The sequence below is a fragment of the Diorhabda sublineata genome, chromosome 10, assembly GCF_026230105.1.
Source record: "Diorhabda sublineata isolate icDioSubl1.1 chromosome 10, icDioSubl1.1, whole genome shotgun sequence".
Lineage (NCBI taxonomy): Eukaryota > Metazoa > Arthropoda > Insecta > Coleoptera > Chrysomelidae > Diorhabda > Diorhabda sublineata.
The window spans coordinates 9,291,469-9,309,712 of record NC_079483.1 but is presented as its reverse complement, the minus strand read 5'-3'; the positions used below and the strand labels follow the sequence as shown (position 1 = coordinate 9,309,712).

The window sequence follows — 18,244 nt, the reverse complement described above, 5'->3', positions numbered from 1 at the left end:
TAATCTCCAATAATAATTATTTTTGAATGGAAATTTATTTTGAAAAGTGACTAGTTGGCAATTTTCTTTCGAAAAAGGTGTTTAGAGAACCAGAATTTTCTGAAAAAGTGTCTAGAACCCAGAATTTTCAATAAAAATAATTTCTAAAGGGAAATTTTCTTCGATAAGTGTCTAGGTGGCAATGTTTTTCTAAAAAAAAGTGTCTTGATATCCAGATTTTTCCAAAAAACTGTTTAGACCCCCAAAATGTCCAATAATAATTATTTTTGAATGGAAATTTATTTTGAAAAGTGACTAGTTGGCAATTTTCTTTCGAAAAAGGTGTCTAGAGAACCAGAATTTTCTGAAAAAGTGTCTAGAACCCAGAATTTTCAATAAAAATAATTTCTAAAGGGAAATTTTTTTCGATAAGTGTCTAGGTGGCAATGTTTTTCTAAAAAAAAGTGTCTAGATATCCAGATTTTTCCAAAAAACTGTTTAGACCCCGAAAATCTCCAATAATAATTATTTTTGAATGGAAATTTATTTTGAAAAGTGACTAGTTGGCAATTTTCTTTCGAAAAAGGTGTTTAGAGAACCAGAATTTCTGAAAAAGTGTCTAGAACCCAGAATTTTCAATAAAAATAATTTCTAAAGGGAAATTTTTTTCGATAAGTGTCTAGGTGGCAATGTTTTTCTAAAAAAAAGTGTCTTGATATCCAGATTTTTCCAAAAAACTGTTTAGACCCCGAAAATCTCCAATAATAATTATTTTTGAATGGAAATTTATTTTGAAAAGTGACTAGTTGGCAATTTTCTTTCGAAAAAGGTGTTTAGAGAACCAGAATTTTCTGAAAGAGTGTCTAGAACCCAGAATTTTCAATAATAATAATTTCTAAAGGAAAAATTTTTCGTAGAGTGTCTAGGTGGCAATGTTTTTCTAAAAAAAAGTGTCTAGATATCCAGATTTTTTCAAAAAACTGTTTAGACCCCCAAAATCTCCAATAATAATTATTTTTGAATTGAAATTTATTTTGAAAAGTGACTAGTTGGCAATTTTCTTTCGAAAAAGGTGTCTAGAGAACCAGAATTTTCTGAAAAAGTGTCTAGAACCCAGAATTTTCAATAAAAATAATTTCTAAAGGGAAATTTTTTTCGATAAGTGTCTAGGTGGCAATGTTTTTCTAAAAAAAAGTGTCTAGATATCCAGATTTTTCCAAAAAACTGTTTAGACCCCGAAAATCTCCAATAATAATTATTTTTGAATGGAAATTTATTTTGAAAAGTGACTAGTTGGCAATTTTCTTTCGAAAAAGGTGTTTAGAGAACCAGAATTTTCTGAAAAAGTGTCTAGAACCCAGAATTTTCAATAAAAATAATTTCTAAAGGGAAATTTTCTTCGATAAGTGTCTAGGTGGCAATGTTTTTCTAAAAAAAAGTGTCTTGATATCCAGATTTTTCCAAAAAACTGTTTAGACCCCCGAAAATCTCCAATAATAATTATTTTTGAATGGAAATTTATTTTGAAAAGTGACTAGTTGGCAATTTTCTTTCGAAAAAGGTGTTTAGAGAACCAGAATTTTCTGAAAAAGTCTCTAGAACCCAGAATTTTCAATAATAATAATTTCTAAAGGAAAAATTTGTTCGTAGAGTGTCTAGGTGGCAATGTTTTTCTAAAAAAAAGTGTCTAGATATCCAGATTTTTTCAAAAAACTGTTTAGACCCCCAAAATGTCCAATAATAATTATTTTTGAATGGAAATTTATTTTGAAAAGTGACTAGTTGGCAATTTTCTTTCGAAAAAGGTGTCTAGAGAACCAGAATTTTCTGAAAAAGTGTCTAGAACCCAGAATTTTCAATAAAAATAATTTCTAAAGGGAAATTTTTTTCGATAAGTGTCTAGGTGGCAATGTTTTTCTAAAAAAAAGTGTCTAGATATCCAGATTTTTCCAAAAAACTGTTTAGACCCCGAAAATCTCCAATAATAATTATTTTTGAATGGAAATTTATTTTGAAAAGTGACTAGTTGGCAATTTTCTTTCGAAAAAGGTGTTTAGAGAACCAGAATTTTCTGAAAAAGTGTCTAGAACGCAGAATTTTCAATAAAAATAATTTCTAAAGGGAAATTTTTTTCGATAAGTGTCTAGGTGGCAATGTTTTTCTAAAAAAAAGTGTCTTGATATCCAGATTTTTCCAAAAAACTGTTTAGACCCCGAAAATCTCCAATAATAATTATTTTTGAATGGAAATTTATTTTGAAAAGTGACTAGTTGGCAATTTTCTTTCGAAAAAGGTGTTTAGAGAACCAGAATTTTCTGAAAAAGTCTCTAGAACCCAGAATTTTCAATAATAATAATTTCTAAAGGAAAAATTTGTTCGTAGAGTGTCTAGGTGGCAATGTTTTTCTAAAAAAAAGTGTCTAGATATCCAGATTTTTTCAAAAAACTGTTTAGACCCCCAAAATGTCCAATAATAATTATTTTTGAATGGAAATTTATTTTGAAAAGTGACTAGTTGGCAATTTTCTTTCGAAAAAGGTGTTTAGAGAACCAGAATTTTCTGAAAAAGTGTCTAGAACCCAGAATTTTCAATAAAAATAATTTCTAAAGGGAAATTTTTTTCGATAAGTGTCTAGGTGGCAATGTTTTTCTAAAAAAAAGTGTCTAGATATCCAGATTTTTCCAAAAAACTGTTTAGACCCCGAAAATCTCCAATAATAATTATTTTTGAATGGAAATTTATTTTGAAAAGTGACTAGTTGGCAATTTTCTTTCGAAAAAGGTGTTTAGAGAACCAGAATTTTCTGAAAGAGTGTCTAGAACCCAGAATTTTCAATAATAATAATTTCTAAAGGAAAAATTTTTTCGTAGAGTGTCTAGGTGGCAATGTTTTTCTAAAAAAAAAGTGTCTAGATATCCAGATTTTTTCAAAAAACTGTTTAGACCCCCAAAATCTCCAATAATAATTATTTTTGAATTGAAATTTATTTTGAAAAGTGACTAGTTGGCAATTTTCTTTCGAAAAAGGTGTTTAGAGAGCCAGAATTTTCTGAAAAAGTCTCTAGAACCCAGAATTTTCAATAATAATAATTTCTAAAGGAAAAATTTTTCCGTAGAATGTCTAGGTGGCAATGTTTTTCTAAAAAAAGTGTCTAGATATCCAGATTTTTTCAAAAAACTGTTTAGACCCCCAAAATCTCCAATAATAATTATTTTTGAATGGAAATTTATTTTGAAAAGTGACTAGTTGGCAATTTTCTTTCGAAAAAGGTGTCTAGAGAACCAGAATTTTCTGAAAAAGTGTCTAGAACCCAGAATTTTCAATAAAAATAATTTGTAAAGGGAAATTTTTTTCGATAAGTGTCTAGGTGGCAATGTTTTTCTAAAAAAAAGTGTCTAGATATCCAGATTTTTCCAAAAAACTGTTTAGACCCCGAAAATCTCCAATAATAATTATTTTTGAATGGAAATTTATTTTGAAAAGTGACTAGTTGGCAATTTTCTTTCGAAAAAGGTGTTTAGAAAACCAGAATTTTCTGAAAAAGTGTCTAGAACCCAGAATTTTCAATAATAATAATTTCTAAAGGAAAAATTTTTTCTTAGAGTGTCTAGGTGGCAATGTTTTTCTAAAAAAAAGTGTCTTGATATCCAGATTTTTTCAAAAAACTGTTTAGACCCCGAAAATCTCCAATAATAATTATTTTTGAATGGAAATTTATTTTGAAAAGTGACTAGTTGGCAATTTTCTTTCGAAAAAGGTGTTTAGAAAACCAGAATTTTCTGAAAAAGTGTCTAGAACCCAGAATTTTCAATAATAATAATTTCTAAAGGAAAAATTTTTTCTTAGAGTGTCTAGGTGGCAATGTTTTTCTAAAAAAAAGTGTCTAGATATCCAGATTTTTTCAAAAAACTGTTTAGACCCCCAAAATGTCCAATAATAATTATTTTTGAATGGAAATTTATTTTGAAAAGTGACTAGTTGGCAATTTTCTTTCGAAAAAGGTGTCTAGAGAACCAGAATTTTCTGAAAAAGTGTCTAGAACCCAGAATTTTCAATAAAAATAATTTCTAAAGGGAAATTTTTTTCGATAAGTGTCTAGGTGGCAATGTTTTTCTAAAAAAAAGTGTCTAGATATCCAGATTTTTCCAAAAAACTGTTTAGACCCCGAAAATCTCCAATAATAATTATTTTTGAATGGAAATTTATTTTGAAAAGTGACTAGTTGGCAATTTTCTTTCGAAAAAGGTGTTTAGAGAACCAGAATTTTCTGAAAAAGTGTCTAGAACCCAGAATTTTCAATAAAAATAATTTCTAAAGGGAAATTTTTTTCGATAAGTGTCTAGGTGGCAATGTTTTTCTAAAAAAAAGTGTCTTGATATCCAGATTTTTCCAAAAAACTGTTTAGACCCCGAAAATCTCCAATAATAATTATTTTTGAATGGAAATTTATTTTGAAAAGTGACTAGTTGGCAATTTTCTTTCGAAAAAGGTGTTTAGAGAACCAGAATTTTCTGAAAAAGTCTCTAGAACCCAGAATTTTCAATAATAATAATTTCTAAAGGAAAAATTTGTTCGTAGAGTGTCTAGGTGGCAATGTTTTTCTAAAAAAAAGTGTCTAGATATCCAGATTTTTTCAAAAAACTGTTTAGACCCCCAAAATGTCCAATAATAATTATTTTTGAATGGAAATTTATTTTGAAAAGTGACTAGTTGGCAATTTTCTTTCGAAAAAGGTGTCTAGAGAACCAGAATTTTCTGAAAAAGTGTCTAGAACCCAGAATTTTCAATAAAAATAATTTCTAAAGGGAAATTTTTTTCGATAAGTTTCTAGGTGGCAATGTTTTTCTAAAAAAAAGTGTCTAGATATCCAGATTTTTTCAAAAAACTGTTTAGACCCCCAAAATCTCCAATAATAATTATTTTTGAATGGAAATTTATTTTGAAAAGTGACTAGTTGGCAATTTTCTTTCGAAAAAGGTGTTTAGAGAACCAGAATTTTCTGAAAGAGTGTCTAGAACCCAGAATTTTCAATAATAATAATTTCTAAAGGAAAAATTTTTTCGTAGAGTGTCTAGGTGGCAATGTTTTTCTAAAAAAAAGTGTCTAGATATCCAGATTTTTTCAAAAAACTGTTTAGACCCCCAAAATCTCCAATAATAATTATTTTTGAATTGAAATTTATTTTGAAAAGTGACTAGTTGGCAATTTTCTTTCGAAAAAGGTGTCTAGAGAACCAGAATTTTCTGAAAAAGTGTCTAGAACCCAGAATTTTCAATAAAAATAATTTCTAAAGGGAAATTTTTTTCGATAAGTGTCTAGGTGGCAATGTTTTTCTAAAAAAAAGTGTCTAGATATCCAGATTTTTCCAAAAAACTGTTTAGACCCCGAAAATCTCCAATAATAATTATTTTTGAATGGAAATTTATTTTGAAAAGTGACTAGTTGGCAATTTTCTTTCGAAAAAGGTGTTTAGAGAACCAGAATTTTCTGAAAAAGTGTCTAGAACCCAGAATTTTCAATAAAAATAATTTCTAAAGGGAAATTTTCTTCGATAAGTGTCTAGGTGGCAATGTTTTTCTAAAAAAAAGTGTCTTGATATCCAGATTTTTCCAAAAAACTGTTTAGACCCCGAAAATCTCCAATAATAATTATTTTTGAATGGAAATTTATTTTGAAAAGTGACTAGTTGGCAATTTTCTTTCGAAAAAGGTGTTTAGAGAACCAGAATTTTCTGAAAAAGTCTCTAGAACCCAGAATTTTCAATAATAATAATTTCTAAAGGAAAAATTTGTTCGTAGAGTGTCTAGGTGGCAATGTTTTTCTAAAAAAAAGTGTCTAGATATCCAGATTTTTTCAAAAAACTGTTTAGACCCCCAAAATGTCCAATAATAATTATTTTTGAATGGAAATTTATTTTGAAAAGTGACTAGTTGGCAATTTTCTTTCGAAAAAGGTGTCTAGAGAACCAGAATTTTCTGAAAAAGTGTCTAGAACCCAGAATTTTCAATAAAAATAATTTCTAAAGGGAAATTTTTTTCGATAAGTGTCTAGGTGGCAATGTTTTTCTAAAAAAAAGTGTCTAGATATCCAGATTTTTCCAAAAAACTGTTTAGACCCCGAAAATCTCCAATAATAATTATTTTTGAATGGAAATTTATTTTGAAAAGTGACTAGTTGGCAATTTTCTTTCGAAAAAGGTGTTTAGAGAACCAGAATTTTCTGAAAAAGTGTCTAGAACGCAGAATTTTCAATAAAAATAATTTCTAAAGGGAAATTTTTTTCGATAAGTGTCTAGGTGGCAATGTTTTTCTAAAAAAAAGTGTCTTGATATCCAGATTTTTCCAAAAAACTGTTTAGACCCCGAAAATCTCCAATAATAATTATTTTTGAATGGAAATTTATTTTGAAAAGTGACTAGTTGGCAATTTTCTTTCGAAAAAGGTGTTTAGAGAACCAGAATTTTCTGAAAAAGTCTCTAGAACCCAGAATTTTCAATAATAATAATTTCTAAAGGAAAAATTTGTTCGTAGAGTGTCTAGGTGGCAATGTTTTTCTAAAAAAAAGTGTCTAGATATCCAGATTTTTTCAAAAAACTGTTTAGACCCCCAAAATGTCCAATAATAATTATTTTTGAATGGAAATTTATTTTGAAAAGTGACTAGTTGGCAATTTTCTTTCGAAAAAGGTGTTTAGAGAACCAGAATTTTCTGAAAAAGTGTCTAGAACCCAGAATTTTCAATAAAAATAATTTCTAAAGGGAAATTTTTTTCGATAAGTGTCTAGGTGGCAATGTTTTTCTAAAAAAAAGTGTCTAGATATCCAGATTTTTCCAAAAAACTGTTTAGACCCCGAAAATCTCCAATAATAATTATTTTTGAATGGAAATTTATTTTGAAAAGTGACTAGTTGGCAATTTTCTTTCGAAAAAGGTGTTTAGAGAACCAGAATTTTCTGAAAGAGTGTCTAGAACCCAGAATTTTCAATAATAATAATTTCTAAAGGAAAAATTTTTTCGTAGAGTGTCTAGGTGGCAATGTTTTTCTAAAAAAAAGTGTCTAGATATCCAGATTTTTTCAAAAAACTGTTTAGACCCCCAAAATCTCCAATAATAATTATTTTTGAATTGAAATTTATTTTGAAAAGTGACTAGTTGGCAATTTTCTTTCGAAAAAGGTGTTTAGAAAACCAGAATTTTCTGAAAAAGTGTCTAGAACCCAGAATTTTCAATAATAATAATTTCTAAAGGAAAAATTTTTTCTTAGAGTGTCTAGGTGGCAATGTTTTTCTAAAAAAAAGTGTCTAGATATCCAGATTTTTTCAAAAAACTGATTAGACCCCCAAAATCTCCAATAATAATTATTTTGGAATGGAAATTTATGTTGGAAAGTGACTAGGCAATTTCCTTTTGAAAAAAATGTCTAGAGAACCAGAATTTTCCGAAAAAGTGTCTAGAAATCAAACAATATATAAATTGTAAAATATTTATGGATTATTTAATGTAAGAGAGTTTGCATAATTTCAATATAGTATTGCTTTAAATAAAACCTCAATACCTTCACTAATTGCGAAGGTTTACGATTGTGGACTGAATAATTTAATATAAGTAGTTGCCGACAACAGATCTAAATATAAACATGACGATATTCGCCATAATTTACAGGTAAGTAGATAATTACGTATTTTAATTATAATATAAACTTTTATCCAGACTTTGTCAATTTGAAATTCAACCAAAAATATAGCATAGCAATACCTATGATGAATTTTATGTTTATAGATTTATTTATTTCCATTTTCCGTTAATTTTTCATTTCTTTCACTTAATTGTATTGAGAAATCTCGCTAGGACCTTCTCGCAATTGCGAATCATAAAGTTGAAGCCGTATCCCATTGGTTGCGAACTAGAACTACATTGATCACGCTTGGCTACCAAGATGGAATATCAAATGATATGAGTGGATAGACGCCGGGTTTCTGAGGGATTACATGGTAGTGGGGGGCCATTGAGACTACAGTCGTTCTGTAACTCACTTTTGTTAATAAGTGGATGGTCGCCAGGCAGGTATCTACCATCCACCATCCTAACAATCTTCCTGCATGGCGTTTGAAAATGTTGATATCGACAAGAAGGTCGATGGACTTAAGTCTTCAAAAGTATTCTTATCGAGTGAAAGCTGGAGGCTTCTCCATAGGCATGAGACAAGACAATACTCTAGAGAAATTTGGATAGGCAGCAAATATTTCTAAGAAGATCTAAAATACTCTGAAATCAATTAGGATCTTCTAGATGGCGAAATATACAGAGCTGATGTCTTCAAAACATGGAAATTATTTCCAGAAAGATTTGGATTAAACTGAAATGTCCAAAACATTTTCTAGAGGGGGAAACATCAAGTTCTTATGTGTCCAAATGAAATAATGATGTTCAAGAACAATGTAGAATAATCTGGAATATTTTGGAATCAATTATAAGCTTCTAATGTGCAAAATGTCCACTATATGTCTTCAATAGATAGAACTACGTTCCAGAGAAGTATAAAATCTTACTTAGAAGATCTAAAATACTCTGAAATGTATTAGGAACTTCTATATGGCAAAATATAGAGTACTGATGTCTCCAAAGCATAGAAAATCTTTCTAGAAAGATTTGGATTAGACTCAAATGACCAAGACACTTTCTAGAGGGTGAAACATCAAGTTCTTATGTGTCCTAATCGAATAATGATGTTCAAGAAAAATGTAGAATAATCTGGAATATTTTGGAATCTATGATAAGCTTCTAACGTGCAAAATATCCACTATATGTCTTCAATAGATAGAACTACGTTCCAGAAAAGTATAAAATCTTACTTAGAAGATCTAAAATATTGTGAAATGTATTAGGAACTTCTAGATGGCAAAATATAGAGCACTGATGTCTCCAAAGCATAGAAAATCTTTCCAGAAAGATTTGGATTAGACTCAAATGTCCAAGACACTTTCTAGTGGGTGAAACATCAAGTTCTTATGTGTCCAAATGAAATAATGATGTTCAAGAACAATGCAGAATAATCTGGAATATTTTGGAATCTATTATAAGCTTCTATGTGCAAAATGTCTACTATTTGTCTTCAATAGATAGAGCTACGTTCCAGAAAAGTATAAAATCTTACTTAGAAGATCTAAAATACTCTGAAATGTATTAGGAACTTCTATATGGCAAAATATAGAGCACTGATGTCTCCAAAGCATAGAAAATCTTTCCAGAAAGATTTGGATTAGACTCAAATGTCCAAGACACTTTCTAGAGGGTGAAACATCAAGTTCTTATGTGTCCTAATCAAATAATGATGTTCAAGAACAATGTAGAATAATCTGGAATATTTTGGAATCTATTATAAGCTTCTAATGTGCAAAATATCCACTATATGTCTTCAATAGATAAAACTACGTTCCAGAGAAGTATAAAATCTTACTTAGAAGATCTAAAATATTGTGAAATGTATTAGGAACTTCTAGATGGCAAAATATAGAGCACTGATGTCTCCAAAGCATAGAAAATCTTTCCAGAAAGATTTGGATTAGTCTCAAATGTCCAAGACATTTTCTAGAGGGTGAAACATCAAGTTCTTATGTGTCCAAATGAAATAATGATGTTCAAGAACAATGTAGAATAATCTGGAATATTTTGGAATCTATTATAAGCTTCTATGTGCAAAATGTCTACTATTTGTCTTCAATAGATAGAGCTACGTTCCAGAAAAGTATAAAATCTTACTTAGAAGATCTAAAATACTCTGGAATGTATTAGGAACTTCTAGATGGCAAAATATAGAGCACTGATGTCTCCAAAGCATAGAAAATCTTTCCAGAAAGATTTGGATTAGACTCAAATGTCCAAGACACTTTCTAGAGGGTGAAACATCAAGTTCTTATGTGTCCTAATCAAATAATGATGTTCAAGAACAATGTAGAATAATCTGGAATATTTTGGAATCTATTATAAGCTTCTAATGTGCAAAATGTCCACTATATGTCTTCAATAGATAGAACTACGTTCCAGAAAAGTATAAAATCTTACTTAGAAGATCTAAAATACTCTGGAATGTATTAGGAACTTCTAGATGGCAAAATATAGAGCACTGATGTCTCCAAAGCATAGAAAATCTTTCCAGAAAGATTTGGATTAGACTCAAATGTCCAAGACACTTTCTAGAGGGTGAAACATCAAGTTCTTATGTGTCCTAATCAAATAATGATGTTCAAGAACAATGTAGAATAATCTGGAATATTTTGGAATCTATTATAAGCTTCTAATGTGCAAAATGTCCACTATATGTCTTCAATAGATAGAACTACGTTCCAGAAAAGTATAAAATCTTACTTAGAAGATCTAAAATACTCTGGAATGTATTAGGAACTTCTAGATGGCAAAATATAGAGCACTGATGTCTCCAAAGCATAGAAAATCTTTCCAGAAAGATTTGGATTAGACTCAAATGTCCAAGACACTTTCTAGAGGGTGAAACATCAAGTTATTATGTGTCCTAATCAAATAATGATGTTCAAGAACAATGTAGAATAATCTGGAATATTTTGGAATCTATTATAAGCTTCTAATGTGCAAAATGTCCACTATATGTCTTCAATAGATAGAACTACGTTCCAGAGAAGTATAAAATCTTACTTAGAAGATCTAAAATACTCTGAAATGTATTAGGAACTTCTATATGGCAAAATATAGAGCACTGATGTCTCCAAAGCATAGAAAATCTTTCCAGAAAGATTTGGATTAGACTCAAATGTCCAAGACACTTTCTAGAGGGTGAAACATCAAGTTCTTATGTGTCCTAATCAAATAATGATGTTCAAGAACAATGTAGAATAATCTGGAATATTTTGGAATCTATTATAAGCTTCTAATGTGCAAAATGTCCACTATATGTCTTCAATAGATAGAACTACGTTCCAGAAAAGTATAAAATCTTACTTAGAAGATCTAAAATACTCTGGAATGTATTAGGAACTTCTAGATGGCAAAATATAGAGCACTGATGTCTCCAAAGCATAGAAAATCTTTCCAGAAAGATTTGGATTAGACTCAAATGTCCAAGACACTTTCTAGAGGGTGAAACATCAAGTTCTTATGTGTCCTAATCAAATAATGATGTTCAAGAACAATGTAGAATAATCTGGAATATTTTGGAATCTATTATAAGCTTCTAATGTGCAAAATGTCCACTATATGTCTTCAATAGATAGAACTACGTTCCAGAAAAGTATAAAATCTTACTTAGAAGATCTAAAATACTCTGGAATGTATTAGGAACTTCTAGATGGCAAAATATAGAGCACTGATGTCTCCAAAGCATAGAAAATCTTTCCAGAAAGATTTGGATTAGACTCAAATGTCCAAGACACTTTCTAGAGGGTGAAACATCAAGTTCTTATGTGTCCTAATCAAATAATGATGTTCAAGAACAATGTAGAATAATCTGGAATATTTTGGAATCTATTATAAGCTTCTAATGTGCAAAATGTCCACTATATGTCTTCAATAGATAGAACTACGTTCCAGAAAAGTATAAAATCTTACTTAGAAGATCTAAAATACTCTGGAATGTATTAGGAACTTCTAGATGGCAAAATATAGAGCACTGATGTCTCCAAAGCATAGAAAATCTTTCCAGAAAGATTTGGATTAGACTCAAATGTCCAAGACACTTTCTAGAGGGTGAAACATCAAGTTCTTATGTGTCCTAATCAAATAATGATGTTCAAGAACAATGTAGAATAATCTGGAATATTTTGGAATCTATTATAAGCTTCTAATGTGCAAAATGTCCACTATATGTCTTCAATAGATAGAACTACGTTCCAGAAAAGTATAAAATCTTACTTAGAAGATCTAAAATACTCTGGAATGTATTAGGAACTTCTAGATGGCAAAATATAGAGCACTGATGTCTCCAAAGCATAGAAAATCTTTCCAGAAAGATTTGGATTAGACTCAAATGTCCAAGACACTTTCTAGAGGGTGAAACATCAAGTTCTTATGTGTCCTAATCAAATAATGATGTTCAAGAACAATGTAGAATAATCTGGAATATTTTGGAATCTATTATAAGCTTCTAATGTGCAAAATGTCCACTATATGTCTTCAATAGATAGAACTACGTTCCAGAAAAGTATAAAATCTTACTTAGAAGATCTAAAATACTCTGGAATGTATTAGGAACTTCTAGATGGCAAAATATAGAGCACTGATGTCTCCAAAGCATAGAAAATCTTTCCAGAAAGATTTGGATTAGACTCAAATGTCCAAGACACTTTCTAGAGGGTGAAACATCAAGTTCTTATGTGTCCTAATCAAATAATGATGTTCAAGAACAATGTAGAATAATCTGGAATATTTTGGAATCTATTATAAGCTTCTAATGTGCAAAATGTCCACTATATGTCTTCAATAGATAGAACTACGTTCCAGAAAAGTATAAAATCTTACTTAGAAGATCTAAAATACTCTGGAATGTATTAGGAACTTCTAGATGGCAAAATATAGAGCACTGATGTCTCCAAAGCATAGAAAATCTTTCCAGAAAGATTTGGATTAGACTCAAATGTCCAAGACACTTTCTAGAGGGTGAAACATCAAGTTCTTATGTGTCCTAATCAAATAATGATGTTCAAGAACAATGTAGAATAATCTGGAATATTTTGGAATCTATTATATGCTTCTAACGTGCAAAATGTCCACTATATGTCTTCAATAGATAGAACTACGTTCCAGAAAAGTATAAAATCTTACTTAGAAGATCTAATATATTGTGAAATGTATTAGGAACTTCTAGATGGCAAAATATAGAGCACTGATGTCTCCAAAGCATAGAAAATCTTTCCAGAAAGATTTGGATTAGTCTCAAATGTCCAAGACACTTTCTAGAGGGTGAAACATCAAGTTCTTATGTGTCCTAATCAAATAATGATGTTCAAGAACAATGTAGAATAATCTGGAATCTTTTGGAATCTATTATAAACTTCTAACGTGCAAAATATCCACTATATGTCTTCAATAGATAGAACTACGTTCCAGAGAAGTATAAAATCTTACTTAGAAGATCTAAAATACTCTGAAATGTATTAGGAACTTCTATATGGCAAAATATAGAGCACTGATGTCTCCAAAGCATAGAAAATCTTTCCAGAAAGATTTGGATTAGACTCAAATGTCCAAGACACTTTCTAGAGGGTGAAACATCAAGTTCTTATGTGTCCTAATCAAATAATGATCTTCAAGAACAATGTAGAATAATCTGGAATATTTTGGAATCTATTATAAGCTTCTAATGTGCAAAATATCCACTATATGTCTTCAATAGATAAAACTACGTTCCAGAGAAGTATAAAATCTTACTTAGAAGATCTAAAATATTGTGAAATGTATTAGGAACTTCTAGATGGCAAAATATAGAGCACTGATGTCTCCAAAGCATAGAAAATCTTTCCAGAAAGATTTGGATTAGTCTCAAATGTCCAAGACATTTTCTAGAGGGTGAAACATCAAGTTCTTATGTGTCCAAATGAAATAATGATGTTCAAGAACAATGTAGAATAATCTGGAATATTTTGGAATCTATTATAAGCTTCTATGTGCAAAATGTCTACTATTTGTCTTCAATAGATAGAACTACGTTCCAGAAAAGTATAAAATCTTACTTAGAAGATCTAAAATACTCTGGAATGTATTAGGAACTTCTAGATGGCAAAATATAGAGCACTGATGTCTCCAAAGCATAGAAAATCTTTCCAGAAAGATTTGGATTAGACTCAAATGTCCAAGACACTTTCTAGAGGGTGAAACATCAAGTTCTTATGTGTCCTAATCAAATAATGATGTTCAAGAACAATGTAGAATAATCTGGAATATTTTGGAATCTATTATAAGCTTCTAATGTGCAAAATGTCCACTATATGTCTTCAATAGATAGAACTACGTTCCAGAAAAGTATAAAATCTTACTTAGAAGATCTAAAATACTCTGGAATGTATTAGGAACTTCTAGATGGCAAAATATAGAGCACTGATGTCTCCAAAGCATAGAAAATCTTTCCAGAAAGATTTGGATTAGTCTCAAATGTCCAAGACATTTTCTAGAGGGTGAAACATCAAGTTCTTATGTGTCCAAATGAAATAATGATGTTCAAGAACAATGTAGAATAATCTGGAATATTTTGGAATCTATTATAAGCTTCTAATGTGCAAAATGTCCACTATATGTCTTCAATAGATAGAACTACGTTCCAGAAAAGTATAAAATCTTACTTAGAAGATCTAAAATACTCTGGAATGTATTAGGAACTTCTAGATGGCAAAATATAGAGCACTGATGTCTCCAAAGCATAGAAAATCTTTCCAGAAAGATTTGGATTAGACTCAAATGTCCAAGACACTTTCTAGAGGGTGAAACATCAAGTTCTTATGTGTCCTAATCAAATAATGATGTTCAAGAACAATGTAGAATAATCTGGAATATTTTGGAATCTATTATATGCTTCTAACGTGCAAAATGTCCACTATATGTCTTCAATAGATAGAACTACGTTCCAGAAAAGTATAAAATCTTACTTAGAAGATCTAAAATACTCTGGAATGTATTAGGAACTTCTAGATGGCAAAATATAGAGCACTGATGTCTCCAAAGCATAGAAAATCTTTCCAGAAAGATTTGGATTAGACTCAAATGTCCAAGACACTTTCTAGAGGGTGAAACATCAAGTTCTTATGTGTCCTAATCAAATAATGATGTTCAAGAACAATGTAGAATAATCTGGAATATTTTGGAATCTATTATAAGCTTCTAATGTGCAAAATGTCCACTATATGTCTTCAATAGATAGAACTACGTTCCAGAAAAGTATAAAATCTTACTTAGAAGATCTAAAATACTCTGGAATGTATTAGGAACTTCTAGATGGCAAAATATAGAGCACTGATGTCTCCAAAGCATAGAAAATCTTTCCAGAAAGATTTGGATTAGTCTCAAATGTCCAAGACATTTTCTAGAGGGTGAAACATCAAGTTCTTATGTGTCCAAATGAAATAATGATGTTCAAGAACAATGTAGAATAATCTGGAATATTTTGGAATCTATTATAAGCTTCTAATGTGCAAAATGTCCACTATATGTCTTCAATAGATAGAACTACGTTCCAGAAAAGTATAAAATCTTACTTAGAAGATCTAAAATACTCTGGAATGTATTAGGAACTTCTAGATGGCAAAATATAGAGCACTGATGTCTCCAAAGCATAGAAAATCTTTCCAGAAAGATTTGGATTAGACTCAAATGTCCAAGACACTTTCTAGAGGGTGAAACATCAAGTTCTTATGTGTCCTAATCAAATAATGATGTTCAAGAACAATGTAGAATAATCTGGAATATTTTGGAATCTATTATAAGCTTCTAATGTGCAAAATGTCCACTATATGTCTTCAATAGATAGAACTACGTTCCAGAAAAGTATAAAATCTTACTTAGAAGATCTAAAATACTCTGGAATGTATTAGGAACTTCTAGATGGCAAAATATAGAGCACTGATGTCTCCAAAGCATAGAAAATCTTTCCAGAAAGATTTGGATTAGACTCAAATGTCCAAGACACTTTCTAGAGGGTGAAACATCAAGTTCTTATGTGTCCTAATCAAATAATGATGTTCAAGAACAATGTAGAATAATCTGGAATATTTTGGAATCTATTATAAGCTTCTAATGTGCAAAATGTCCACTATATGTCTTCAATAGATAGAACTACGTTCCAGAAAAGTATAAAATCTTACTTAGAAGATCTAAAATACTCTGGAATGTACTCTGGAATGTATTAGGAACTTCTAGATGGCAAAATATAGAGCACTGATGTCTCCAAAGCATAGAAAATCTTTCCAGAAAGATTTGGATTAGACTCAAATGTCCAAGACACTTTCTAGAGGGTGAAACATCAAGTTCTTATGTGTCCAAATATAATCATGTTCAAGGAAGATCAGGAATTCTCTGGAATTATTCGATATTAATAACAACTTTTTAGAAAGCTGAAAAATCTTTCCAGAAAGATCTAGAATATTCTGGAATACTTTTGAATCAGTTGAGAATGTAGTAGAAAGGTCTGGTATACTTTCGGATGCTCGGGAATATATTAGAAAGTTTTAGAAAAAGGGGAATCCAGTTTTTATAAATTCAATGTTTTGGAATGTATTAAAATTTCTAGCATCCAGCTGTCATGTCTTTAAAAACCAAATAAAAAGCATTCCAGGAAGATTAAAATTAGTTAATCTGGAGCGTCTTTGAAACTTTTCGATGGCGAAATATCCAGCTCTCATATCTCCAGAAAGATCAACGATATATTAGAATGTTTGCCAGAGTCCAGATTGATCAGAAATACTCTCAATTGTTCTGAAATATATCAACATGCCTCAAAATTTGGAATAATCTCAAATGTATAAGAGAGTTCCAGATGACAAAATCCATCCATGACATTTTACAAAGGTATTATTTCATTTTTACCATGGTTTATAACGAAAAATGAAGAGTTGATGAAACACCTGATAAAAATATTGGAATGGCTGCGAGTGATTACTCCAGAGGTAAATGTCTAATGATCTAGAAATAGAGTTAGTTCAGGAATTCGTACACTTTCAAAGCTACCTTCCAATTGTTACTTCGTACTGCTCTGTGTACACCAGCGTGAAATTAAAGTTTTTCTTGTTTAAAATAAGTCGAATCAAAACCAAGAAATGCTTAACTCTTTAGTTCTTTTAGTGGGAACTAATAAACAGTTTTCGTACGACAATATAATTAATTATTTTGTTATTAAACTGTGAATGTAATAAGAAATATGTATCAACAAACCTAACCTCACTAAAGTAGTATATAATTCAAAATGTTTTAACAGTTCTTTGTTGTGAAAATAATCAAGGATCTTACATGAACCTTGGTTCCTAAATTATAATGTTGTTAAGATTTTTTTGATGAAAAATCTAATTTGAATAATTGTGAACCAAGTTATCGAAATTCAGAGGTCAGTAGAGGCGGTCAACCCCTTAATCCGCCACTGCTTAAAACGTTTTATAATTCTTTCTACTCAACGATTCGCATCTCGTATTTCATCCTCAGCTTCAACCGTTTGTTCAATAGATTAAACATTATAAGCAACTCAAATGCCCAACAATGTTCTTGATGTATTACAAAAATAAAATGTTCATCTACATTTTTGTTTACATGTCTGTTATCGCTATGGATTTGTAAAGGTGATTTATGCAACACATTTTACAATACCAAAATGGCGACGCAAATCACATTTACGTAAATGTCAATAAACCGGAGGAATTCCAATTTATGATACATTCAAATAAAAAATAATATTCGTAAGATTTTAAATTGTAATATTGTAGTCGAATATAACAACCTTCAATTGTAATAGTTATTGTTTCTTCTTATCTAAATTACTACAACCTTATAAATAAAATACATAATAAATCATATTAGTGGTGAATTAATTATTTATAAATATTATTAACGATGATAAGAAATATAAACAAATAAGGTAAAGCTTCCTTAATAACTGATCTTACGAGGTATGAACAATATCATTGAATCATTGTAAATACAGAGTGAGTTTTACGTATTTTGAAATGTCAATGTCAAATTTGTTATTGTAGCAGTAAATGTATTATTTTAATTTCGGCGAAAATAACGCAAATGTAGGGAACATTAAATGAAAAATAATTTCGAAAAGCGAAAAATATACAAGGTGATCCATTTGAAATAACATTTTTCCGGAAAAAGAAAAGATCGGACAACAATGTAAATACAACCATAATACCCTATCACAAGACCCTCGTATACAAGCCGTTTCGAAAATAATTGAGGCATTCCATGCATAAAACTCACTCTGTATAGAGGATGTCTTAAAAATATTGAATAATCAAACAAAAAGGAAGCCTCAATATCGTTCCGCCTTGAATTTGGATGAATGATGATCTGACGGTGCAAAGTCGGGACTAATTACTGGATGTGGTAGGAGTTCCTTTTGCATAACTTTAGCAGAATTGCTTTTGATTAACTGAACCAAAACCTTCCTTCGATAAAATCTCATACTGCCCACTATAATATAGACCAGGATCAATAATTTTTGATACCAAAAAAAAAACAGTAGAATAAAACTCATTGGGAAAGCAGAAAAAATAAATTACTGGCGATATGAGTTTAGTAAGTGAGTTTTTAAGGGTAAAA

General features: G+C 30.1%; 2 protein-coding genes across 3 annotated transcripts in view; one reads left to right on the top strand and one right to left on the bottom strand.

The window, feature by feature from the left end:
* Positions 1-18,244, bottom strand: part of LOC130449628 (uncharacterized) — a 243,927-nt gene that overhangs the window by 95,268 nt on the left and 130,415 nt on the right. The gene's annotated exons all lie outside the window — the stretch shown is intronic.
* The window catches only part of LOC130449629 (scoloptoxin SSD14), a 39,719-nt gene that overhangs the window by 6,454 nt on the left and 15,021 nt on the right, over positions 1-18,244 (top strand). Inside the window, exon 1 of one of the 2 annotated variants that reach the window (XM_056787575.1) lies at positions 7,589-7,639. The exons of the other annotated variant lie outside the window; for it this stretch is intronic. Coding sequence (XP_056643553.1) covers positions 7,614-7,639 — 26 coding nt within the window. The 5' untranslated portion in view covers positions 7,589-7,613. Of the gene's footprint in view, positions 1-7,588; positions 7,640-18,244 lie in introns of those variants that run through there. 2 annotated transcript variants of the gene reach the window in all.